This window comes from Choristoneura fumiferana, chromosome Z, assembly GCF_025370935.1.
Source record: "Choristoneura fumiferana chromosome Z, NRCan_CFum_1, whole genome shotgun sequence".
Taxonomy (NCBI): domain Eukaryota; kingdom Metazoa; phylum Arthropoda; class Insecta; order Lepidoptera; family Tortricidae; genus Choristoneura; species Choristoneura fumiferana.
The window spans coordinates 34,287,237-34,314,428 of record NC_133472.1 but is presented as its reverse complement, the minus strand read 5'-3'; the positions used below and the strand labels follow the sequence as shown (position 1 = coordinate 34,314,428).

Genomic DNA, 27,192 nt, shown 5'->3' with positions numbered 1-27,192 from the left:
TGGAAATACCGACCCCGTTTTTCATCTACACACCCATAGAAGCTCATATCAGTTTCTATGGGTGTGTACATGAAAAACAGGGTCGGTATTTCTATGTCAGTATTATTCGGCCCGGCGGTAAAGAAAACTCTTACATTTTTTAAAATTAATTGATGCTACTTAAAAATATATAAAAAGTCTTTTACTGTTAATTAGAAAGGTTATTATTGATATAAAAAGTCTCAAGCGTTTCTAAATTTTTCAGAAATTCCCCATTGTGTGTGTATATGCCTCAATAACATTTTTTCAGACATTCCCATTGTGTGTGTATATGCCTCAATAAAATTTTTTCAGACATTCCCCATTGTGAGTGTATATACCTCAAGAACATTTTTTCAGACATTCCCCATTGTGTGTGTATATGCCTCAATAACATTTTTTCAGACATTCCCCATTGTGAGTGTATATGCCTCAAGAACATTTTTTCAGACATTCCCCATTGTGAGTGTATATACCTCAAGAACATTTTTTCAGACATTCCCATTGTGAGTATATATACCTCAAGAACATTTTATTTTGTGAAAAAATGTGTACATAAAGTGGTACATACAAATCATAATCAGAAATAGCACCTTAATAAACATTCAATAGGGAGTGCTTAATAAAAACGCATAGATTCATATTTAATATCGCGAAAAGCTGGTAACACGGTGGTAAATACCATTTTTAAATACTAAGGCTGGGAATATCAATGACCACTCTGTTACTAGACTTGTGGATACTACGAAACTATCGGAAGTCATAGCCTAATTATTCACGTTTACCAATGACAACGCAGTCAATTGACGTGAGGGCCCAGTATTTCAAAATATGCATTTTAAGAACAGGTGTCGAAAACTTATGTGCCAATGTAAGCTCTTGCGATTGCAACTTAACTCATAAAACGAATTGATATCAAAATCATAAACGGGCATATCATTAAAACATACACATGCAAATAAACTCGGCTCCAGCTTCATTTGCTTGTGGCAACAGATAACAGTGACAAATTTATCAGGAAATGCAATGCAGAAAATGAAAAGTGTGCGTCAATATCGGCTACGACTCTATTTCTAGGGTGGCACACGTATCAAATATTTTTGCACGCCCCGCTGTGGCAGATATTAATGCAGGTGAGTACGCATGCATGTGCCAACAAAAGAGTTATAAATAAATAAATAAATAATGAGACCAATTGATCTAGTCCCAAATTAAGGAAAGCTTGTGTTGTGGGTAGATAGACATACTTAAATAGATAGATACATACTTAAAGACATATTAAACAACAAAGACTCGATATCAAACATTTTTTCATACAAATAATATGCCCCGAACGAGTTGACAAGTTGTCGTGACGTGTAACTAACCTCTGCTATGGTCATCTCGAGCGACCGTATCTCGTCCTGGGCGACGGCGAGTCGCTGTTGCGCGTCCATATTGGCTCGCCGCAACGCTTGCACTTCGCGAGCGAGCGCAAACGTCTCCTCTTCACCCTCCGCCCGGTCCACCTAGTCAAAAACCCACGAATATTTGGTGAAAGACAGAAAAAGTTCTGACGAGTTATAAAATTACCCTGATTTTAGCACGTGGTTACGGTTATGTTGACTGAACGAACACCCCTGTAATTTTATCAGGATTCTTCTTTAGTTTTGGTTTACAAATGTCACCATACATTGATCGATGTACAGTCACCAGCACCAATATCTGATACAACAAAGCGTGCGTAAATATCTGATACGACTCTATGTCTAGAGCAGGTAGGACGCAAAAATGCAGATATAAAACCATAAAGGGATGTTCAGTCAAACTAATTCAACTATTATTGCAATATTAGATAATGTTTAGACAAGTATAATTAATGAAAAAGAAACTCGTCTTTTATACCTCACATATTTAATATTATTATCCTATGAAATTTTCACAATGAGGCCGATTCATAAGCCCAGTTCAAGAAAAATCTGCAAGAAAAATCGCACAAGTTACATCTCATTGCTGCGTTCGATTCACCAGTTCAAAGTAGTTCCATTTGCAACCTCCCATTGAACCGTTTTTCGTGCAAGTCTAAACGCCAATCAGTTAAAAAAATATGCATACATACGTACTTACTTACACTCGAAAAACATATCCCACACAACTCTCCTTTCTTATAAGTTATTACCTGGCCGCGGACCAGCCGCTCTGCTAACGCCGAACTCTCTTTTTCCAGGAGTTCCACTCGCTGCTTTAAGAGACGGTTCTCTTGCCGAAGGCACTGTTGGAACAGGAGGTAATACTTAATTTTCAAATACCACACACAACAACTCGTTTAGTCTTTTTAGGATTCCGTACGTTAGCAAAACGGAACCCTTATAGGATTACTTTGTTGCCTGTCAGTCTGTCCGTTCGTCAGGAACGCGTGGAGGAATCAATTGTTATTACATATTATAATTATTTGTATCATGTTATGTGTACAGCTCATTGGTATAAACTTTAAATTTGATATGAAGGCAACTATTGTACAACGCAGCCAAGCTGTTTCAAAACTGATAATTCTTACCCTGAGCACTGCTATGTCGCCTTGCTCTTTGGTCTTTATGACAGTGTACTCCTTTTCTAGTTTCTTCATTTTCTTTGGGTTAACTTTAATTGAGTAAGCTAAATTCATGAATATGTCCTGATCAGCCTCTGCTTTAGTTGGCAATTCTTTTTGTATATACTGTAAAGCAAAGGAAAATTTATATCACTACCGAACTTCTAGTTTTGGTATGTTGACTTGAAGCGTATCGTTTTTTTTTGTTACCTTTAGAATGCTTTCCATGTCGAGTGATAGAAGATCATTTTTACCCAGGGTGAGCATAGCTAGGGCCACTTTGAATACGATTTCTATGCCTTCGGACAGGAACACATCCATGATCCGACAAGCAAGCGGGAGCGACAGAGTCGTCGTGAACAGCGTCAGAAACCAGCTGCTCGCATAAATAGATGTACTGAAACTCTGTAAACGATAAAAAAGCATTGTACGTAAAAAACGTGGCGTGTCAAAAGATTCATAAACATCACTGATTCATCAACAACCTCTTGATTCATAGTACTCGGGCCCGACATTCATAAGCGATACGACAGAGACGCGATATTAGTCTTAAATTAAATGCCCCTAACAGTATAAGAAGTCTATATCTCTTATACGCTGAACGTACGAATGAGATAGAACTTCGTGTTCGTTGTCCAGTATGTCAGTGAGTACCTACCAGCGAAGTACCCTTCGCGTTGGTGTCGGCATCACATCTTAAAGAAGTAGCCTTTCACTTCTCATGCTCGTAAACTTTGCATTTATGCTGGATCCCGGCGGCATAAAACGACTTTTTATGGTCTTGCGCATGAAGTAAAATCTTCGTCTAAGATCAAGTCAATCAGGTGTCAACAGCCACAAACAAAAAAGTTTCCACATACTTTTATTTTATTTTTGATTTATATGAAACTAAAAATCATTTAAATCAATCGAAATAAACCAATAAAACTGATCATGGCGCATGCAACTGTGCCGAAATATTGAGCTTCTCTAAAATCAAGGTACGCGGAACAAAAGCCGAATTTAAATCATAAAATAGTAATGACCGCGATATAGTTTAAAATTTCGTGTAATAAAAGTAAAAATTTATAATTAGGAATGCATGAAAAATAAAAGGTACCTAGTAAGTGAACAAATTGTTTCCAATGATGCTATTGAATTTCCTCGCAATCGAATTGAAAAGCAGATTGTAAAACTCGAGCATTGAGCCCATTTTCCCCTCGACGTCTCTATCCACCCTCGCCGTACTGGCTCGGGTGGCTATATGAAAGTCTCGGGTAAAGTGGCTCGTTTAATGCTACAACCTACTATTTGAGTGACTTATTTAAGTAACATTTGCGCCCCAAATGAAGTTCCAAAATACCCGACTCGACAACACAACAGACACCCAAACCAGCATGTGTAACACGCACAAATGTGAATTATGGCATTTTTAAGCTTCTCCAACTTTACCCCACCTTGACTCTATAATATTTTTTTTCTGATCTCCCACTTTTGTGTCCCAAAATATATTTTTGGTACTTCGACACCTGGGCTATCTGTAAAATATCATACTTGTTCTACATTGTAATAGATCACAGGTGGCTTTAAACGTAGTCGCCATATTTTGTGGTACAAATGTTAAAGTATTAGGTACTATTGAACTATTTATTATGCGAAAGTGAGTTTGTTTCGCTTTCACGCCTTACTTTTGAACCGATTGCCATGAAATTGTGCACACATCACATTAAAAGACCAGAATAAATATTAGAATACCATTTATCCCGGAAAAAAATGAATTGTTACCGAGGGAGTGCCTCAAACAAATTTTTAGCAGTTGAAGTCGCGGGCAACAGCTAGCACGTTATACTTAAAATGCACGGATTCGAGTTACTTACTCAAATAATCAAAACGTTTTTACAGGACGTTGCTCTGAACAGTCTCTCAACCAATGTTTGGATATTTCAAAATGTGCATTTTTTAAGTTACCAGCACACAGGATAAGGTAACAATAAAAGTAAGCAGCGCCGGGCGCTCATTCGATTGAAACTTTGCTCACTAAAGAGATGTGAAAGATCACATTAAAAACGGTCTAGTCCCGAGCAGAATTGGAACTGCCATTATATATATATATATATATATATCACACATACATTCATTACATTCATATCTCTTTATATATACATTCTAAAAGGTTACCTGTGATTGGAAGTGGACATGCAAGTCTGGGAGCAGTTCTTGGACGAGGTTCTCAAGTTGGAACATGCAGAGACCAAGCTCCGCCATACTCGGCTTGAACATGTCGCGCATCCGATGCTGCTGCATAATCTTTACTAATACCGCGAACGCCTCTTCTTCAGGCATCTTGGGAAAAATAAAAGTAAATTCAGTAAAAACCACTGCATAGGTACGGTCAAGGACTTTAACTCATGAGCCACCATGGAACCATTTCACAGTAAACGTCGTAGTGACATCGCAATGAGGGCTAACGTTTTTTGTCTCACTAGATGGCGCACTGTTGCGTGAGGTTTTTAAGTATGGCTTTCAAAGTCAGTTATTACGGGCGTAAAAACAAATTTAGATTAAAATCATATTTAATACACCTTAAAACCGTACCATAAAAATATCGAGCATGCCACAGTGTTGCATAGTCCCCGTTTTGTTCGGAAAAAAAGGGAGGACAAAGGTTCCCGAAAGACAAAACTGTCTCAAAACACAGACATTCATTGCCCCGGAACGCATATTTGCCATCAGATATTGAAAAATATTTACAAAATTTTATTTATTTTAATTATAAATAAACCCGCGTAGCTCACCCAAAAACTATGAGATTTGACATTTCGGAGACCTCACGCTACACTAGCGCCTCTAGTGGCGAATTCATACGCGATAGCCCTCATTCATCGCATTGATTAATGTAACAATGAAAATCGTATTGACTTTTCCTTTGAAAAAGTTCCATGGAGGTTCATGAATGAATTAAAGTCCTTAAGTGTACTACTATTTACTTCAAAATGCGTCGATTATATTTAAATGTCATTAGTTATCCGTGTCTTTGTGAAATTGTGAACACAAAAGTAATTAAAGAATAACGAATCGCTTAGTTGTAGCCGTAAATAATAAAAACAATATTAATTGTGAATGATGCCAAAGTTTTTTTTAATTGAGGCAGTCACTATAAAGGTTTTTCTAATTAATTATAAATTAAATATATGAGCAGTATCAACTTAACTACTGTATAGCTGCACTCCATATTATTTTTCGTCGTCGAGTTCTACCCTTAATTATCTATCATTTAAGTTATGTGCACCGAAAATAATAAAAATGTCACGTTTTCTAAAACAAATGTGCACACAACTTTCGACATCAAACTTTAATCGTGTCGCGTGAAAGTAGCTAGCAGCGTTAATTTACTAAAAGACATTCACTTCATTATTAGGAATAAAACCTATTTTGGCACGTTTTAAATTTTGGCGTTTAGCCCACACGGCGGCACGTGGTTTTAATTGGCACGGGGGCACTTACTTGCATAAGCAGCAGTCCAACAATGAACCCAGAACCCTGGCAGTATCCCACTTCCCGATCGTGTAAGGAATACGCTTTCATTACGTTGAACAGCGACTCCTGACCGAGTCCGTCCTTCTCTTTGAAGAAATCATGCTCTGGGTAAGTGCGTGCGATGTCTCGACGGATCACTTTCTCACAAGCTGACTTCGCCTGGAAAGTAGTTTTAGTAAATTACAATCAGTAAATGACTAATGCGCATACAGCAGTGTTTTAAAATGATTCCTGAATTAACTAAATAATTAGATACTTACCTTAATGTAAGAAGCGTATAGTTTCTTTTCCGGGGAGCAGTCGACTCCGGCCAGTAGCTGCCAAACGATGCCTCTGAAATGGTGAGGCACTCCCTGCCGCACAAGATCGCGAATGTACTGATTGCGGCGCTTCCACTCGGTCTCCCAGTTGTTGACGATGCGGCCCCAGGTGCTCCATAGATCCTCTTCGCCGTTGCCGCTGCCGACTCGCGCCTCGGCTTCATAACTAGAGCTTGTCGCTAAACAGAACAAGTAAAGCGTGAATTAAGCCCCATTTAGATCACTCAAGAACTTGCATACAAGTTGCATTACATCGCAGACTATTGAGGGACAATGAATTCAGTTGGTCAAACGAATACCACCGCAATGTAATTAAACTTGCATGCAAGTTCTCGTATAGTCTAAAGCAGAGTTTAGACTTACAAGAAAAATCGTGCAAGTTGCATTACATTGCGGCGCTCGATTGACCGCTACAACTCGTTGGGTTTACGGCCTCGCAATGTAATGCAACTTGCACGATTTTTCTTGCAAGTCTAAACTCGGCTTTAATTAATGGGGCTTTAAGTATAATATTAAGGGGCTGTTACACCATCCATTGATTAGCGTTAACCGACGGTTAAATGTGATGCCGTCTCCGTCTATTCGAACAAAACAAATAAGAGACGGCATCACACCTAACCGCCAGTTAACACCAATCAATGGATGGTGAAACAGCCCCTAAATATAACATAAAATAATAATTGAGCGAATTTTAGCTTAAGCTCCCATCAGGGTCCAGTTTAAAATGGGAACTAGAATTAAGAACTACTCGATTATTTGTTCAATTTGGACCTAAAAGTTAAAAGGAGGAGAGTTATGCATGCAATGGAGGAAAACTGGTTAGTGAATGGTGAGGCATTAATTCATTCATTCAGTTTATTTAACGACAAAGTTAGCTTAATTTGCCAATCGCACAAAACCCATAATTATTTTCAGTTTTTGAAAGATTTCTCATATTATTTTGAAAGGAGGCATGTGTTCAGCAGCAGAGGTTAATAGACCGGATTATTTTATTATTACTGTCAGTTAAGCTTAAACTCTATACTGGATTAATGAAAAGTGCGCAGCTCTAAAGTTGCCGTCGGTGATGCAATAAACGTGTAGTTTTCTTGGGTAATCAGTACACTTATACAAAGATAGGTATATTTAAACTAATATAATCAAGAGGTAAATTTAATAATGCGTGTGAGCTAACTTTGGGGGCGGCAGACGTGAACTTGCCTTCGAAATCCAAAAGCTTAATGGTTACTTGACCTGAAATGTATATTTCAGAACTAAATTATTGTTATTATTATTTTAAAATTTATGACGGTGGAAGCATTCTACACTTCCACTGAACGTAGATATAGTTTAGATATAGTTAGTGTTTAGTATTGTAACTAAGGGACCCCATACATCCCTGTATTTCTTTTATTATTATTTTTTCTTTTTTTTTTCTTTAATTGTATAATATAGTTTTTAAGTATTTTATTTGTAATTATATTTTTATGAAAAAATGACTTTCTGCCAAGTTTCTTGCGGCGCATTCTTCTTGGCAATGATGGTCTTTCCGAAAGCGCTGGTAGTTTAAAAAAATTACGTGTAAAAGTGCCCTTTGCGGCCTATTTACTGAATAAATCATTTGAATTTGAATTTGAATGTTTGTTTGTATGCTGGTAGAGCATAATCAGTAGAACTATTGAACTGATTAAAAAAATCTTTCACTAATAGAAATTTATAGATAGGTAGGCATAGGTACTTTTTATTCCGTGACAGTTCAATACGCGGGACGAAGACGAATTAGCTTTTTATTTAGGTATAATACTTAGATTACAAGAAGCAGTCTCAAAGAGTAAACGAACTCGCAAACATCACAATAACAGCATTCTGACAGCATTTGGGTGAGGTAATTTGCATAATTAAAATAGCAAAGTTAATTCAAAACAGAACAAGTTTGTGACTCAACGATTCTGCCACCCAAATTCTCACAAGTGCGGCCAGTGGGTCACAATTTGAAGCTCTGACATTATACGATGACATAAGGTATACAATGGCTCATAACACAAAATGGTAATAAATAGTTAAGTTTGGCAATGTTTTTAATCCAGACATTGTGCAGTTAAGTTGCGCAACGTTCTTGCGCAAAATAACCGTTCTAATATTCGAAGAGTCCACTTGTGTAAGAGCTCATTCACTGTACTAGGCTATTGACCTGCCGTTTACCGGAATACTAAAACGCACGTGATAAAATCTGCAGGGCAATTGACAATATTTACCAGTTTCATATCTCACAGCATCATTCGCTATCAACCGTGTATGGTAAAAATCAAACACCGACTCGTAGATATCCCAATTAGATAACGTTCCTTCGTAGGTCATTTCTGTACATGAGCGCCGTTACAGTGATTTAATGAATGTAAAGTGGGTTAAACACGAGCGTCTTCCGCACAGTTTAATTATTTTACTGAGTCGTCTTAGTTTTGTGTGTAATCATGGTCGCGTCGCTCTACCATAGATAAACCACAGATAAGAAAGTAGTTATGCGAGATATATTTTTCTCATCTTACCCTTTTATCACCATGTGAGTACAAGGGACAATATCCTTAAGGCTTTATTCATATACATATACTTGGATAACATCACTTCCTTATCTATTTTCGCTTTCGAATGAATATAATTCGATTGAACCTAACAGCAAATATTATAATCATGTTAAAAGTATGTTGATCTACGGTATCATCAGAACGTGCCGAACAACCATCGTGCCGTGTCCACATAAAACGTTCCACAAATGTATTAAAGCACGCGATTTTGTTAGTCTAGGGAAGTTATAGAATAAACGGAATAAGGTGGTTTTTGAAATTAAAAAAAAAACATAGGCATATTGTGGCAAAAGGTCCGAAAGGCAATTTGAATGCGGATTGTTAGAGAAATCACGCTGCCAGGGGTAAGACATATTCGCTCTACCTCGACCATAGTTAAGACCGGCGTTAGGTGTAGAGCCTAGTGGGAATTGCATAGTTACCAGAGGCCAAGGATATCTGCGATGTGTCGGAGTTCTTTCGGCTGTGGACGGTGGTCAGTGAGCGGCTCTTTGCGTCCGCCTCTATCTGCCTGTTCGCTTCCTCCAGTTTGGCGAGCAGCGCCCGTTCGGGCGTTGGTATCACGTAGGACGCCTCTGTCGTTACGAAACCTGTACACAGAATTTTGTACAATTATGTACAAGGGATACATACAAGTACAGGCTACAAGTTTTAGTGAAATAAGACAAAATTGATATATCCGTTATTTAAAAAAAATACCCGGCCTTCTACCAAACAAATTGCCGATTGAAGATTTTTGACGGTTTGAGAATGATAATGTTCGACATAAACACAGTTGCACTACTTTAAACCAACCGTAATACTAATATTGATTAAATAACCATAGACATAAATAAATAAAGTCCGATTGTTAAGCACATACCAAAATATTTTTAATAATGACAAAGTACCTACCTAGCTTAGTACGCAGATGAGCAATCTTAGGTAAAAGGCACGTATTTTAACATCGTGGAATAGGGAGCGACAATAGTATATAAATAAACGGAGGCGCTTCCTAAAAGCACATTACCGGTTTTAGCGATGGATTTAGCACCTTAACACAACTATTTAGTCAACGGGATTAGCCAATTAAAATGTTATAATTATTCTTCAGTTGGTTTACAAAAAGCTTTATTTTTAATAACTTTAATATAAAATAAAATTAATGTAATAAGTTCTAAGCGCCGCGTGGCTAATTTTACCCTTTACACCTAAAATATATAAATAAAATATTTTGCACATTTATTCATATTTTTCTTACTTAAAAAAATTACTAAAACTTGTCTGCAAAACCAACAGGACTAATAAATGAAGTGATTATTGTTTGTTTCACAAGTGGCATGGAAAGCGAGTCGCGTCGGGGTTCCTTGCGTGAAAGCACAAACAGGCAGGTTAGGGGTAAGTGACGAGGCGTGTGTTACGCACGAGGGTAGCATGCGGGGTTAGAATAGTGCTGTAGGTTAGTGATGTTAGTGTTAAACCAACAAACCGTCCAGAGATGACACAGGCGATTCGGTATTACTAGCGATCGGGGTTCCGGGAGTTGCGGCCGGCGCGTCCTTGGCTTCGGCTTCCACCTTCATTGCGACTCTGGATCTGCCATATAGAGCCCTCCCCTCGCCCTTCGCCCCGCCTCCGCGCGCCTCTCTGCACCAGACACGCGCAGACATGCCATCAGCTCCATACTCACAAACAACTCACGGACTGTACCTACATCGGCATCGCCATCTGACCATAACTTAAATGCGGATGGCTACTGATTTAAATACTTAATTTTGTTCGTTACTACAACACACATCATCCATCGCACTGAATGCTGTAACTTGTAATGAAGTCTTTATTTATTTATAGGAATATAATAGGTACTCATTAGTTTTTCGTTACGAACCTGTTTCACTATAAACACGTATGAAATCTATCTATCATGAAAAAAAACTTCATGGCACTAGTTTTAGTTTATGGACTTGGAATTTATGCAACTTAATTTATTTCATTAAACAAATAAAATCACATGCCTTTTGTTTTCCAAGAAATAAACAAAATACAGCCAAGATTCAATTTCTATTAATACCTACTACGTTGAAGCTAGAGCAAAATTTCGTCGAAAGATGACCCAATTTCAAAAAAGTTCGAAAGGTAAGGTTCGGTAAGGTATGCAAATGACATTTCCACCAAACATGCACACATTATGAATGACGAGATAGGTGATTTACGATTATGAAAGGATTGGAGCCACAACACTAACGAACACAAAAACGGCGCAATAAAGTCAGCGTTAACGATAAAAGATTTATTTTAGCATACGATTTAGGTTTGTTTTGTGGTAATGTTGGTGAAAGTCAGAGTGATTCGTGGCGGTCATCCGCCCACTAAGCATGAAGGTCGCAGCAGCGCGTACGTTCATGAAAACTGACTGGTCCACGTATGCTACGTCTTCTCGCGCGCACGGCAGCGTGTCTGCATGCATGCAATACCGACACAATTATATGCTATGATGCGTGGAATTCTTCACCAACAATTTATCAAAGGCATACTTTACACGGGATATAAAACATAATTACTTTTGATGAACTCACGATATTTCATCATGCATGCATCAGAAACATCATAATCACAGGTAGACAAATATTAAATGTAACTGAGAAGAATTTAAAACAATTTATCTGTCATATTCATCATCATCCCAGCCTATATACGTCCCACTGCTGGGCACAGGCCTCCTCTCAGAACAAGAGGGCTTGGGCTATAGTTCTCACGCGGGCCCAGTGCGGATTGGGAACTTCACACGCACCATTGAATTGCTTCGCAGGTTTGTGCAGGTTTCCTCACGATGTTTTCCTTCACCGCATAGCTCGTGGTAAATTTCAAATGTAATTCCGCACATGAATTTGGAAAAGTCAGAGGTGCGAGCCGGGGTTTGAACCCACGACCCTCTGTTTGATAGGCGATAGGTCAAACCACTAGGCCACCACGGCTTTTATCATATTAAAATTATTTTATTTTATTAGGTACTAACATAAGCCCGAGTAGCCATTATTGAATGATAAGTTATTATGTGAAGAATCATAGTATATAATTTTTATCACGACTAGTCGTTTATTTAGGTGGCGCTATACCAAAAATAATTTAGTGTAGATATACGTATCGTTTAGCTTTACAAAAAAAAAAGGCATTAAGTCTAGCTTTTTGTGCCCTCGATTTGTCTTAAACGAACCTAGGTCTAATAACCTAGATATGAGAAAGGTTTATTACTTTGCTTTTACAGAATTTCTCGACAAAATGGAAAAGTGAGAAGGTCAATACACCCCAAAGAGGGCGTGACTTGTTACTTATTGGTAGACAGCTTAGGACAGTCCATCTATTAGAAAGCTATAACTAATAAATAAGTTATTAATAATAAATACATGAACAAAAACAACTAAAAACAAAGTAACTAAGTACCTAAGCGAGATTTAATGTTCAAATTTTGGCATCAATAAGCTCTAATGTATTTTTGAAAGGCAATAATTATACTCTCGCTATGGAAGCGCGCGTGAGCATTTGGACAGGGTGTATGTAGCTCTAGTACCTCGGGAACATGCGAGTGTCTACGCGCTAAGATTATCTAGGATTTTCCAAGATATAAAAACCATGTCGTTTTGAAAAAATAATTACGAATAGGTATGAAAGATCGATTAGGTATATGTATTTGCAAATTGGATTAAGAAATGATTCCTTAGCAGGTAGGTAGCATTGTAAATAAAATGTTGCAGTCGATAAGGAATAATCTAAGAAATTTTAGAGTAAGGTGAAGTTGCGACAGCCGCCGAGTCGCGTGCTCCTATGAAGAAGGGCTACGAAATAGCCCGAAACATGTCGAGCTAAACTCGGTTTAAGACGTGAGTTATCCGTTACAATATAATTTTAATATGAGTGAGCCTCACGGTAGTTTCATGTTTAAGATGAAGTGCCAAAGATAAATGAATTGTTTTTATTATATGTATTTCATTTATGATTATGAATTAAAATTGTGCATCTATCGGCAAATAGAGAGGGTTGGATACGAGAAGTATAATTTGAATTTACAAAAGCGTAATTGGAAACTGCGAAAAAATTGATAGGCAACCTTTTTTGTTCGTAAGAGCGAAAAAGCTCTCGGAGAGCTTCGATTAAAGAAGCGGTGGTGTTGAGTTGTTGACATTGGCGCCGGCAAACAAATCAAGTTACAGTTTATATATACCAGTACTATAGATTGCCGCGCGACTGCAGGGCTACTACGAAACTCGAAACTCGAAGTTCGTGTCGTGCGGTCCCTCTGACACTTATACTATTAAATAAGAGAGCGAGCGAGAGGGACCGCACGACACGAACTTCGAGTTTCGTAGTAGGCCTGCTGACTCATGCTCAACGACACACTCGACACATTAAACTTACCACTTGTCTATTCTTACAATTCAACAGTCATTACCTAAGAAACTACCTACACCGAAACGGTTTTAATAGGAGAGGTGGAGGTGTCCAAAAATATAAGATCACTTACTGCCCTTAGCGCAGATAAAATCTAGTTGCCTATGGTCACTTTATTTCGCGTTTTGATCATGAATACCACTCGAAGTATCTGATGGCGAAAGCGAATGCAATGACGTCAAAATTCTTTAATTTAAAATGCATTAGAAATATTAAACTGACAATCTGGCAAAGGAGTTGAAGATAGGGGGTTGAAGAGTACAAAACACTTTAGTTTAAGTAGAAACAATTTCATAACGGAACCGGACGAGACATCAATTACACCCGGCCACTTACTGGAGCCCGGGCTATTCATACCGTAAGACTTCAGAACTCTTAAGCTGACTACCTAAATAGATTTCATAGAGCTCTTAATTAGGTACAGTCGCTGGCAATAGGCTCTGATAGGATAGAGCACTCAAAAATAATTAATGCACCTTTAATTCGTATAGCCATTAGGGTGTTTTGCTTTGCCCTATCTGATTATGTTGCTGGTAACTTATTTTTATATTAGACTTCAATAAATAATCCTTATTTACGAATACATTTTTTTTATGTAAGGCGATACAATTATGAGGACAAAATGGGACTATTGTTTTTTACTTTCTACAGAAATTTTATGAATTTATTAATTAAAATAAATACTAAAATCATAATTGGAAGTTGATTCCAATGGAACAAATGTGTGAAGTTACCGCTTCGTATGCCTATTTGCTAGAGAAGTGTTTTTTTTTAAGTCGTTCAGATATGTAAAAGGCAATATATTGGGTTTAATGCATCAGAGGGCTTCCATTCATAGAGTAGAAAAATGCAACGTGACAAACAGGCGAAAAATGTAATTGTAACGTTACGGTTAGCAAACTTCCATGTTCAAAGGCTAAACAAAGTATTTTATCATGTGTCACGCTGCCTGAATACAGAGAACTAATGGCTGGACAAACCAAGTTTGCAGGCAAGCTAAAATGGTACTTCAAACGACAGTGCTAGTGCACACATTTTTGTCCTATTAAAGAAGCGACTAGAACTGGAAACCGGTGACGTTATTGTATCCAGAGGAACTATATAGGTACTACTATAATTCACTGTAGATATATCAAGCATCGGCAACTATTGATTCGTCTGTCACGGTTAAGATATTCAGTCGTGTTTAATACTGAATTTGGCGAGATATCCAGTCGGCATTTGACACCAGAATAGCTTTTATAAACCAACTAAAATATTTACGTATTCAGTTACTCATGCCTATGATTCAAACTGAAGTATTTGGTCGCTTTGAATTGATAATACTACTAAATAAGACCGATATTTTTATAAAGCAATCTATGTACTTACCTAATTGATAATATGCTAAAAAATAAGTGTTCATTTTCCCTACTTTATATAGATACATGTATGTTTTAAATGAGACTGACCACAACTTCCAAACTTAAATAATAAATTTAATTAAGTAGTTCTAAACACTGATTTATAATTTAGGTGGATTATATAGTGTCTGGTAGCTAAAATTGGGCATTCATAAGCATTTATGTCTACTATAAGAGCCAAAATCAAAATGCAGATAAGACTAATTTACTGCATTCAAAGCAGTGCACAACTTGATAGCAAAAAAAAAATCAGGACAATTATTTCAAAAGGCTCAATTTTCAAAAGGATAATAATGTTAGATTGTGCATACGTCACCAATTACCTTCAATGGGATTTAAAGTCGTCGTTGCAACTGGTGCCGGCTCAAACATGAAATAACTGAAACAAAGCAAACTAAGTTTAGTATAAAATACTTCAAAATATACCGATAAGGCCTTGTAAAGTACATCAGGCGACTGTGAAAAGATAATTTATTTGGTCCGTGAGATCCTCAGGAGTCTATAAACTAAAAGTCAAGACTCAAAATGTTCATGGGTTTTGTAACTGTCAAACATTATGTTCATCCCGTCGATACAGTAAACTCTCCCCTGAAATTGATGGCGCTGTTGTTGGTATGTTATACGAATTTGAATGTAGTGTTTTTTCGGGCAGGACAACTTCTACCGGGTCCGCTAGTATTATTATACAATATAAATCAAATAATAATGAATAACTTAACCCTTGACTGGCTCAGCCGTCCAATGTGTATAATATGTTTATTGTTAGGTAAACAATTTGGCGGACATGATATAATAATGAACAAAGGTAACGTTTACCTCTGCATACATACACGCAAGCTTGTTTCCTTGTCCTTGTCCCATTTCACGATGCCAAACATATTGACAAGCAAGAAGTCGAAGAATTAAGCCGCACTCACATTTTTATCTGTCGTGTTGTGTCGTGACGCATCAGAACGGTATCAGTTTCATACATTTTGGTTGCGTTCACATTTATCTGATGCAGTGTGTTGTGCATTACAAGCTATATACAGGGTGCAACATTCAGGTCAGTATGGGAAAGTCTGAAACTATAAGGCATACTAGATCTGTTCTTAGGAACCATGTCATCGATTTCAGTAAAAATAAAAACTGCATTCAAACATTTAAAAAAAACTTATACTCAGCTTGGGAATCGAACCTAGACGATTTAAAAAATAAAACTTACATTATTAAAGAATATGAAATAAGTACAATGCATTTTATTCATTTTAGATATCGTGCTTCTTAGTAACATTTATTGCTTATGACCTACACTATCGCTATCCAAATAGAAATTATGTAGATAAGTTTAATACTTCAAATCAACCGGGTTCGATTCCCGTTTTGAGTACATGTTTTTTTTAAATCTATGAATGCAGATTTTCTTGTTACTAAAATTGATGACATGGTTCCTAAGAACAGATCTTCGTATGTCGTATAGTTTCAGACTTTCCCATACTGACCGATCTGAATGTTACACCCTGTATATATATAGATAGAGACCGAGAGAATCACAACACAACAGAAATATGAATGTGACTTTAAATTGTATTAATTGAATTTAGTTACACACAAAGCACGGTAAAACATTTATTAGTTAGATGAACCAGAACGAAAGCCGTAAACACGATAACCGAGTGGAATCGAAAATGTGCCTACCTATTTATTATATAACTTCATTTTTTTACAGAGTCGAACACAAACTATTCTACTTGGGTTTTAAGCATTCAAACACCATTGTTCTTAAAACCATTTGCTTATTCCTTATATTTTGTCTTCCCTATTGGTCAGTGTGGGGAACTCAGAAATTTAAATGGCTTGCCCTGTATACACACAGAGGACAAGGACACACGCGCGCCACGTGGGCAGGTAAACGAGCGTTCCGTGACTCATGCGCAGCTCTAGCTACCGACATTTCCCGTTCTCCAATTTGAAACGTTACCGTGCGTCGACTGCTGCATGAATAGGTGTAGCTGTACATAATAGTAATACAGAGCCACGCATACCGATGGCTAAGTTTTTGTAACTTACATAAAAACAATTAGTGAAGACAAGTTCCGTTACGAGTTACACCTTTAATTTTTATGGAACTAATTGTATAAGAACTGATGCCAAATCAGAATCTTCATCGTTTACTTCTTGACAGCATAGCTGGATCAATTATGTAATCTGATAAATAAATGAATTATTATTATAGAAGCGTGTTCAGATATTTTGATCAAAATTTTGCTCACAAGTTTTTGAACTCGACTGTACAATCAAATATTTCGTACGTACACGATTATACCTAGTGCCATCCACGAAGACGCGTGATTTTGTCAAAATAAGACATTAATGACATTGTAATAATAACCACGGCACGCGTCATCGTGAATGACTCTACCTATACAACTCTACCTATACCTATACCTATCAAAACAAATGCCATTAGCGCCAATGACAAGTTAACGTAAAGTTTCCTGATGGTTAGAAAAGTTAGACATAATGAGAGTTAGGGCCCACGCTTTCGGACCAGGCATACTAAAACCAATTACTCTGATTAGTTATTATTAGCCCTTATTTAGTAAAGATACAATTGGTACTTTTGGCTCAATTAAGAATTGATTTCAAATAACGACGTAGTCGCTCGCTAACCCAATTGGATACAAATCTCGATCTGACGAGCATGCAGGCAAGTACCTGTAAGTTGTGGATCGAGTGCCTGAGGCACAAAATATTACATCCACGTATTTTCATAAAAAACATTGCGAACGTGCTCGCAAGGTTTTTACGGCCAGGCCGGTACCGTAACAAATGAGCGTGACGTTATTATCGGCGGGATAGACGTCAGTAATAGTTATCCATTGAAAGGCCGGGTGTGGTTAGAAAAAGTGTATTCAACGTGATTTTATAAAATCCTGGTCTTTTGATGTCGCGTCCTTTATTTCAGGTTGACTTCTTAAAACCAAATTGGGACGTAAACGCGTACAAATTTATATATATTCGATTATTAGTAATATAATAGCAAGCTAATCACACGTAGAAAATATAATTTGAATCTGCTTTGCATTTGGACCGAAAATCGAAATACATCAACCAAACCGACTTCCATTAATATTCGTAAGCCTGTGTATCCTTAGGCGCGGTCGCAGCCGCAGCACGAGACTTTGGGGCGAGCTGGCACTGGCAATCAGAAAGTTAAAAAAAAAAACAGTTTGAAGATATAAAATACGATTTTGGTGCGAGAATTGTCCATCCGTCCTCTACTGCCTACATCTACCCTAAGTTAACTAAATTGGAATGTGGTTGTGCAACAAAAAAAAAACTGAAAAATAATCTGAAATATTTCGCGGCATTATTTAATAATGTTTATCTTCACCGCTCAGAGTACTGCACCTACCTATATCGCGTAACCCAGAGTACATCGACCCAATAGCCGTCCTTCTTCCACTCTCTGGCGCACGATAGTTTCATCTCGCGTGACGTCGTCGTTTAAAAAAGTTTCCCTCCCGACGCAGTCGGGTAAAAACGTTACACACGTAGACTGCTGCATTGATCTAATAATTTCCTTATTAAACAGTAAATACTCATATAATCGTTCGGAGAGGATCTTTAGTGGATGAAATAGTGACCTCTGTGAATATTGCCGTTATTTCTTTGCGTTATTTAAACAACGAATGCCTAAATAAGTCGCGAAAGACGATGTTATTATTACTTTGTCTTTAGTATATTTGTTCCACTAAAATAGTGTAATTAATTAATTGGTATTTTAAGTAGTTTACGTATAAGATTCTGTGCAAAAAAAGCCTCTGAGATCAGAAACTTTAGTCTTTTCTTAATTTACTTATTTGACTATATTAAATAAAGTAAAACCGGCCAAGTGCGAGTCGGATTAGTACCATTATCAATACAACATTAGACATTAGCAATAAAAGTTTGTTGTGTGTGAGCCTCCCTAAATATTCACTTTTAAAGTGAATATACGTCAGTATTTGTTGTTATAGCGGCAACAGAAATACATAAGTAATCTGTGAAAATTTCAACTGTCTAGCTATCACGGTTTTACCCTTTGGGTACAGAACCCTAAAAAATGCTATGCATAAACTGTCTAATTTATTGGCAAACAATTCAAATTCACCACATTTAAGTGAAGACCTTGCACACAGACTTAATTATATTTAACTCTAATGAATAAATTACGTTATAGTAGAATTCATATGTAGGTCGTTCTCGCATCACGCAAACTAACAAATTATTTGGAATTGACCCTAACAGTATTACCATTTTTAGGGTTCTGTAGTCAACTAAGAACCCTTATAGTTTCGCCATGTCTGTCCGTCTGTCTGTCCGCGGCTAAGTTTTAGAGACCGTTAGTACTAGAAAGCTGTAATTTGTAACATGGCAAACCTCCGCGGTGCGCAACTGGCCGCTTACAGAAGAAAAAAAAATCTAAATTCTAAATTATTGATACTCATTTGTTTTTTTTCGGCGATTGGCTCTACTATTTGGGGGACCAGTAATGCTCGACATACTGCTCAGCCATCACTGTAACATAATACGAACTCATTTGGATTGAATTATCAAGTCGTACTAACGTGCATTATTACCAAATTTTTGCTCGGGTTAATACTCGTATTGTCGTCGTTATAATCGAATCCAATCGAATCGAATGACCATAGATTTGTGTTAGGTTGTGTTAGGTCCAATTGTCTGCGCGAGCGAGCGAGCGTAGCGAGCGTTGAAGCGCCAGGACCAAATTAAGTACTACTAAATTTATTAATATTGTGTACACGAAAAACTTCAATCGTGCGGATGCTGTCAACTGGCTCCGATTATTAGGTCGTACAAAAAAATAGCACCTTGAAATTCGGTACAGGGTATAAAGCTCGACTGTTCCAAGTGACATGTGATTGAATTTTCGTACAAAATCGGCGATTGGCGTCTAACTATATTTGGCAGGGCGTAAGCCGAAATTTGATTATTTATAGAAATAATTAATTATTTCACTTTGTGATAGCTAATTCACTGACTTTTACTTGTGATATAAGGGCTGCCACTATTGCAGGTATTGTAAATATTATTTGCTCTGTTTGTAACATTTATTCTTGTTTATATTGTGTGAAACCTAATCCAAGTCTCGTTTAGCTTTGTTTCGCTGGTCCGACACTATATAACGAGATTTGGATGGGTGCTGCAAGCAAGCAGTAAAGCAGGGTGTTTTATTCCAGCCCTTCCTTTTTCCTGCTGAATCCAAATCATCATCTCCACTTCCTCTCCGTTCTGCTGCCTCGGAGCAGATCGCCGTCGCGACTGGACGCTTCGAGGCTACCTCAACACCCTGCCCTGTTTCCCTACCTATCCTACAAGTCTCAGGCCAGTGTTTTTTTAAATTTATCTACAAGAGCAGTGCTGACTGAAATAATTGTATATATTTTTCTTTTGTATTATATTTTATTTTGTAACCACACGCCTTTTCATTTCTCCGACCGGCTAGCCGGTTACAAATTTGGCCTGAATCTACATTGATATCAAGCCGACAGTGGTAAAATAAAAAAAAAACAAAAAAATTTTTTTAGGGTACCTCCCTCCCATTGACGTAGTGGGGGTGATTTTTTTTCTCGACTAACCCTTGTGTAGGGTATCGTTGGATAGGTCTTCTGAAACTTTTGGGGGTTGCTAAGACGATTTTTCGATTCAGTGATTTGTTTGCGAAATATTCAACTTTAAAGTGCAAGTTTCTTTAAAACCGTTGACGCTTGATGATGATGACGCCCTCTAAAATCTAAACAGTTGGGTGAAAAAAATCAGAATGGTAGTAAATATATCAAATTTACAAGGAAAATTATAACGGCTAATATTGCTTGAGAATTACTGGTAGTTTAAGAGTAAATAGCAGCCCAAGGTATAAAATATATCCAAACTTGGAAGATTCCGTACACCATACGAAATCCTTAGAAGAATTTTACTTGATATTTTCGTAATGGCTACAGAACCTTATCTTGGGCGTGTCCGACACGCTTTTGGCCCTTTTTTAAACTCAAAACTAAAGTTCTAAGCTAATACTTAAAAGTGCTATTTGTAATTTATTTTTATACAGAAATAGGCTTGCGTTAGACCACAATCGCACGCGCCTGCTTACTACTACTAAATTCGAAAATTGAAGTTCATGTCGTTCCATCCCTCTGGCACTTATACTGCGAGAGTGAGAGGGTCGGTACGATACGATTTTCGAATTTTGGAGTAGCCCCCCTGATGGTAAGCGAAGATGTCGTTGCTTAAATTTGATAGTGACACAACTTAAAATAAAGGGAGCGTTAAAATTGACCTTTAATTGAATAGTGACATATTTCAAAATGTACTACTGCCCTAGGGCAATTCTAGAATTTGGACTAAGATAGATCACGCCTGCCTGAAGACGACCAGATTGTAGCAATCAAGAAACACAGGACGCAAGCAGGGAATTTTACTTCTCAGATGTTCGGATAATAAATGACGACCGAGCCGCTTTATACATAACACTTCGTTGCAATTAAACATAGACATTAATATTAATATATAGGATATTAAATCAGTTCGCGGAGCCTTTAGAGGTTACTGTACTGAATTATTACATATATAGCCCTAGAACGATTTCTCACATGCCAATGTACCATAAAATTCGAGTCACATTTAACTCTGTTGCGGCAGAAGAAGGCATAGGTAGAGAATGTTGATATTTCCAATACATACTTTAATAATGATAAGATCAGAAGTAATACTAAAGGCTTTCTTTTTTTTTAACCATGGAGCACAGCATGTTAGGTTTAAAACTCGTGGATAGGATCCGGAACACCGTCCTGCGCTCCATGTCCATGACTCAAATCACTGATGTAGGTCCAACGGCGTCTAAGAGGAAGTGGGATTGGGCTGGTCATCTTTGCCGCATGCCGGACGAGTTATGCGCTAAAGTAACCACCGAGTGGACGCCCACTAACTCGAAAAGGCGACCTGGCAGACCTAGACGACGATATCAGGATGAACTGGACTACTTCAGTTCATCCCGCCATCGTCTCCATACAAGCATACAAGGGCCAGCCCTTGATTGTATGCAGTAGACAGAGAGCAGTGGAAGTATTGGGGGAGGCCTTTGCTCAGCAGTGGGGTAGAATAGGCTAATAATAATAATAATAATGTTGTCCATATCATCTAGACAAAGAGAGACATATCTCCTAGACTAGATATTATCTTAAAATGTTCATGGAACCATTTAATGGTATACTGTCAAGAACTAAGGGGCGTTATTTGCCAAGACGACTTTTGAGGACCACCGACACCAACCCATGCCCATTATTTTTTGTATTACAAGTACTACCTACTAATATATATATTTACTAGCTGTTGCCCGCGACTCCGTCTGCGTAGAAGTATGAAAAATAGCACAAAAAATCATAAAAATCGGTCAAGCCGTTTCAAAGGAGTTTGGTCACAAACATTTTTTACCCGAGAATTTTATATACTAGAGAATATAAATATATAAGAGGGGCAAACGAGTATGCGGGTCAGCTGACGGATGATTAAGCTTCTTAAATATCATTATTTATAATTATGCACACTAGTTTTAACCCTTAAAAAAGTAGAGGCGATTTAGCGACCACATGCATTGACTTGGAAATTCAACCTTATTGTATTAGTTATAAGATACAATATCCTTGTGATTATTGAAAATACTACTAGCTTTAAAAACATCCTTTGTCAGGTATGCATTCGATAACTGCTTTTGATTCTGTGGTAGTATGCTCCAATAAATGGGGCCATATTAAGGGTTAATAATACAATTAAGCGCGGGCCGCTCTTTCTTTACATCTGTGAGATATTTGAAAATAGCTTCAATTTTCTTTCTTTTCTGGTATCCCCAATCAGTGGAAAGGCTTTAATAGGATTATGCTGTGCCTAAATATGGCAACAATTTTCCTTATTCATCCTTTTCTACCCTTCATTTTCGCACTCTACACACATTTTTGGATATTACATGAGTTACATGATATTGGATACCCAGGGCCATATATTTGTAACAGTATTTGTCTAAAATGTTGTTAAAGAAACTTTATCCTTTAAGATAGTTTAACTTAAAAATATATAATTACTATCTAACATGCACCCATCTCGATAACTTAAAAAAAAACTCGCAAAGCAATTGGCATAGCACACAAAAATTTCGCAAAACCTATAATTAAAAACTCAACACTCCTAAGTTCATGAGACTGTGCATTTCAATTTCAAGAACAAACTGTTCTAATACTGGTCCATGCAAAAAAATATCTATAATATTTTATTTTAAAAGATCTGTCAATAGGTCACATGAATTTTGTCATATTTTAAAATGTGGTATTGTACAGATGGTGTGAAGAAATAATTCATCAGTTTTTTGTTTGAATAAAATCAATACTTGCGGAGCTATAAGCTCCTTCTATATTTTGAACTGTGGCATACAAAATATGGGTAATAAATAGCGCGTAATGAGTAGGTACTTAATTTGGAGATACATTGCACCATAAATAAAATCAACATAAATTGTCTTTATTCCAGCAGTTTACCAATTGTTGTGTGTGGTAAGTACTATTTAACTTTTATTTTGACTACAGAGCCTTTTGTCATACATCTTCCCACTTTCAAATTGTTTATAGTGAGAAAAAAAACGGATTATTCGCTGTAGATCCTTTTGCTGTTCCTTCGAAGGAAATATTGCGTTCTTTTTTTCGCACTAGTTCCTTCACAAGAGATGAAAGAAGAACTGTGTTTATTTTATCGCCTTTATTCCTTTCGCAGTCGAATTTTCAGTTCTTGCAAAGGAACAAGAATTAAAAAATAAACACAGGCAATGTAGTTTTTGTTAATAATGATATTTTATAGATTTTAATTATGATGAATGTAAAAAGAGTAAAATTAGTGACAAAATAATACAACTAAAGTTTTACAAAAAGAGTTACCAGCTCACAATGTCCTACTTTTTTACACTTATTCATGCGCATTGGCGTATCTAGTGTTATTTCAATATATGATTAATAAAGTAAATATATTTCATCAACATCATCGTCATCCCAGCCTATACATATAATTATATCCTATCTCATCTATAAAATAAATATTTAAAGATAAATTAAATAATAATGCAGAAGACAATGAACTGAAAAACCCTAGGCTTTTCAATCCTTCTATTCAGCTAAAGAGCTGGAGATTGGTTTTTGGAGTCTTTTTTTATTTTTTATTTCAACTCCAAATTTTGTTACTTTTATGGTCATCCCATAAAACCCATATTGAAAATACAAACTGACACAGATCACAGAAAAACCAGAAAAATAGACCAACGCTGGGAATCGAACCCAGGTCCTCGGCATTCCATGCCACATGCTATACCGCTACACCACCCCTGGACAAACCACTGGACCTGTGGTGTAGCTGTATAGCACGTGGCAAGAAATGCCGAGGACATGGGTTTGATTCCCAGTGCTGGTCTATTTTTCTGGTTTTTATGTGCATCTGTGTTTCAGTTTGTATGTTCGATTCGATAGAGCTAATGGAGACAACGCGGAGTTGATGAATGACTATGGGAAGCCTTCACAAGCCCAAGTTTGTGTAGTACATTGCTACTGAATCTGTAGAGATTATATTAATTGAAATGTTACTAAAAAATACTTATTATAATAGTCTATTTAACCCATTAACCCCCACTGTCCTATTTTTAAGACACAATATTCAACATTTTTTTATAATGTTAGGTTGTATATTTTAATTTTTTAATATAAAATATGGTGTCTTAAAAATAGGCCAGTGGGGGTTAATGGGTTAATATAAAACAATATAAAAAAAAAACTGAATATATGCTTCATTACATTATTTAAACAAGCAATAAGCAATAATAAGCATCTTCAACAGGGTGTGTAAATTATTGATGAGAAAATTCTGAAAAAGATTTCCCTCTCAGAAAGCTTAACTAAAGCCGACTATTATATTATTTCATGAGAATTAACTAACTGATATAAAAGCAGGCAATAGATCCTTCTTTGCCAAGTGTTGCTTTTTGAGAACAATTATCATTTGTACAAACAACCATTTAAAAGACAGGTAACAATAAAACAATTCATTTGATTGCAAAGGTAACATATGAGCATAATGACTGATTTTCTTTGTTTATTCAATATAACAGCAACCTTAGTCAGTGACATATTCAGTAGCATAATTTTTATTATAATGCTTGGGGTCTCTGTTCATCAGATGAAAGTATTGTATTTTCTTGGAACAAAAATTGCTTTGGTGCACTGAGCCAACCTATAAATAGAGGCTGGCCAAGCTAAGTCTGCAACGGAATAATTTGGCAACACTGTATTTTAACATTGAATCATGTACATAATATGCGGTACATTTGCAGTGTTACCATATTATTCTGCAGTTAGCTTGGCCAGGCTCTAGGAGCTAGTAGTTTCATACCTATCCTATCTTGTCATCCTCTTTTTACAGCATGGAACGGGATAGTATGTTGGCGTTTCATAGCACAGGGATGCTAACAGGGATGGAACTAAATAACACACCGTTCAGCAGTCACTAATAGTAATAGCGTAGGAATAAATAAATACCGACTCAATACAGGTGTAAGAGTTTGCTTACATTATTTATCTAGTTCAAAGAGATTTTCACTTGTTGATTTGCAGGCTAATATAGTCTAGCTTTAATTGTCCTCTTAACATAATAATATTAGTTAGTGTTAATTTTATTTAATTATAATTGTAGGTACCTGGAGCTAATAGTCAGTTGTAAGAAAAAATAAAATATGGGTAAAAAAGTATGGGAAAAGTATAAAGGTAGCGCTAAATACATTGACATCTATTGTACCTTACGGCACATAGATGTCGATGGCTAAATAACAAAATTAGTTTACATTCAGTCTAGCAAGTCTTAAAAATGAAGATTATCAGCAGCTTGAAGTTTTAGAAAGATATCTACCGATATACTGTTCACGTAGTCAGTAATTTGATGAGAGTCTTCTAATTATGTTACTGTTACTTTCAATATTTAGACCGCCTGTCAGCCGTCAGGGTATTGATTCGACACGTATGGAAACAAATAAGCACGTATCTAATTAAGTAAGTACTCACAGTTTTTCTATTAATCATTAATTGTGTTGCGTGGTCTTGACGTAAATCACTTAATTAACCGTAAACTGCAAATAAATATCGGATCCGCCCAGCTGGCAAACTGTGCAAGAAAAGTACAAAACTAGCAGTTATGATGCGTTCATTCATTCGACCGACATCGACATCGACAGTAAAGCGAGCTAGCTAGGTAGGACCACAGATAAGTTAAACGAAGTTTGTTTGTGGAAATTGTGGAGAGTTCATCGAGGCGGGACGACTTAGTGGCTCTGTGATTGGATATTATTAATTTATCAATTTTTGGGATAAATAGAAACCTCAACTACAATTTATTGTTACCTATTGTTTTAATAACGAGAGGTAAAATTAAGCAATTTCAAAGACGATTGTTGAAATAAATAATACATACCGAGTTTAAGAGTTTTTTAAATAAAGGTGAAAACGTAAATTACTGTGATGCCTATTAGAATTAAATTTACTGAACTAAGTCTACAACGGAATAATTTGGCAACACTGTATTTTAACGTCAAATCACGTACATAATATGCGTTACATTTGCAGTGTTACCATATTAATCTCTGCAGAGTTAGCTTGGCTCGGCTCTAAAAACAAGTATTTCAATCACTAAGTAAAATGAAGTCTATGATTACCTGGCTAGTAGACTATCTGTGGTACTTTTGACAGGTATCAGTGCTGCCACAGTCTAAAATTATTTGTGATTTGGCGCGAAAATTGAATTCTAAATAATCCAAGGAGAAGTTGATACGCAATGACTTGAATAAATGTTTAGAGTTTTTAGCATGCTCTTGTTATTAGATTTACTTGTCAATATCTTTTCACCTCAGAAGCTCAAACAGGTAGGTTTTGCTATTAAAAATCAATGAGCAAAGTCACATTTTGCTCACTCCGTGAGACAAAAATTTTTTTTTTTAATTCTAGACAGTGCAGATTTTGATCTGTCACTTTCACTTCAACACAAAAAAGTGAGAGATAGGATCAAATATGTTGATCGCAACTGACATTGGCCCAAGCCTTAAGGCCGCCATTGAGGGAATAATAATAATAATAATAAATATGTTGATTACAATCTCAAATTAAATTTACAGTAAGTGTTAAAAATATATCGACAATAAATTACACGAAAACGAAATATTTCCAAAATGTCAAAATTTTCTCGCTATTTTAATAAAGTATGCAACCTCGTTGCACGAAAGTTGCCACTCTTGTTTTTTTTTTTAAATAAAAGCTGTATATAAT

The 27,192-nt window shown here is 36.7% G+C and overlaps 1 protein-coding gene across 5 annotated transcripts in view; it reads right to left on the bottom strand.

The window, feature by feature from the left end:
* The window catches only part of Evi5 (ecotropic viral integration site 5), a 39,194-nt gene extending 13,080 nt beyond the window's left edge, over positions 1-26,114 (bottom strand). For 3 of the 5 annotated variants that reach the window (XM_074098144.1, XM_074098168.1, XM_074098175.1), the window contains exons 1-11: positions 25,939-26,114; positions 15,136-15,191; positions 10,453-10,610; positions 9,407-9,574; positions 6,364-6,602; positions 6,071-6,262; positions 4,745-4,909; positions 2,798-2,992; positions 2,555-2,713; positions 2,177-2,269; positions 1,386-1,526 (exon numbers count right to left, since the gene is read on the bottom strand). In XM_074098144.1, coding sequence (XP_073954245.1) covers positions 1,386-1,526; positions 2,177-2,269; positions 2,555-2,713; positions 2,798-2,992; positions 4,745-4,909; positions 6,071-6,262; positions 6,364-6,602; positions 9,407-9,574; positions 10,453-10,546 — 1,446 coding nt within the window. In that variant the 5' untranslated portion in view covers positions 10,547-10,610; positions 15,136-15,191; positions 25,939-26,114. The remainder of the gene's footprint in view (positions 1-1,385; positions 1,527-2,176; positions 2,270-2,554; positions 2,714-2,797; positions 2,993-4,744; positions 4,910-6,070; positions 6,263-6,363; positions 6,603-9,406; positions 9,575-10,452; positions 10,611-15,135; positions 15,192-25,938) is intronic. The other 2 variants (XM_074098151.1, XM_074098159.1) reach the window with 2 other exon arrangements.
* Positions 26,115-27,192: the final 1,078 nt, after the last annotated feature.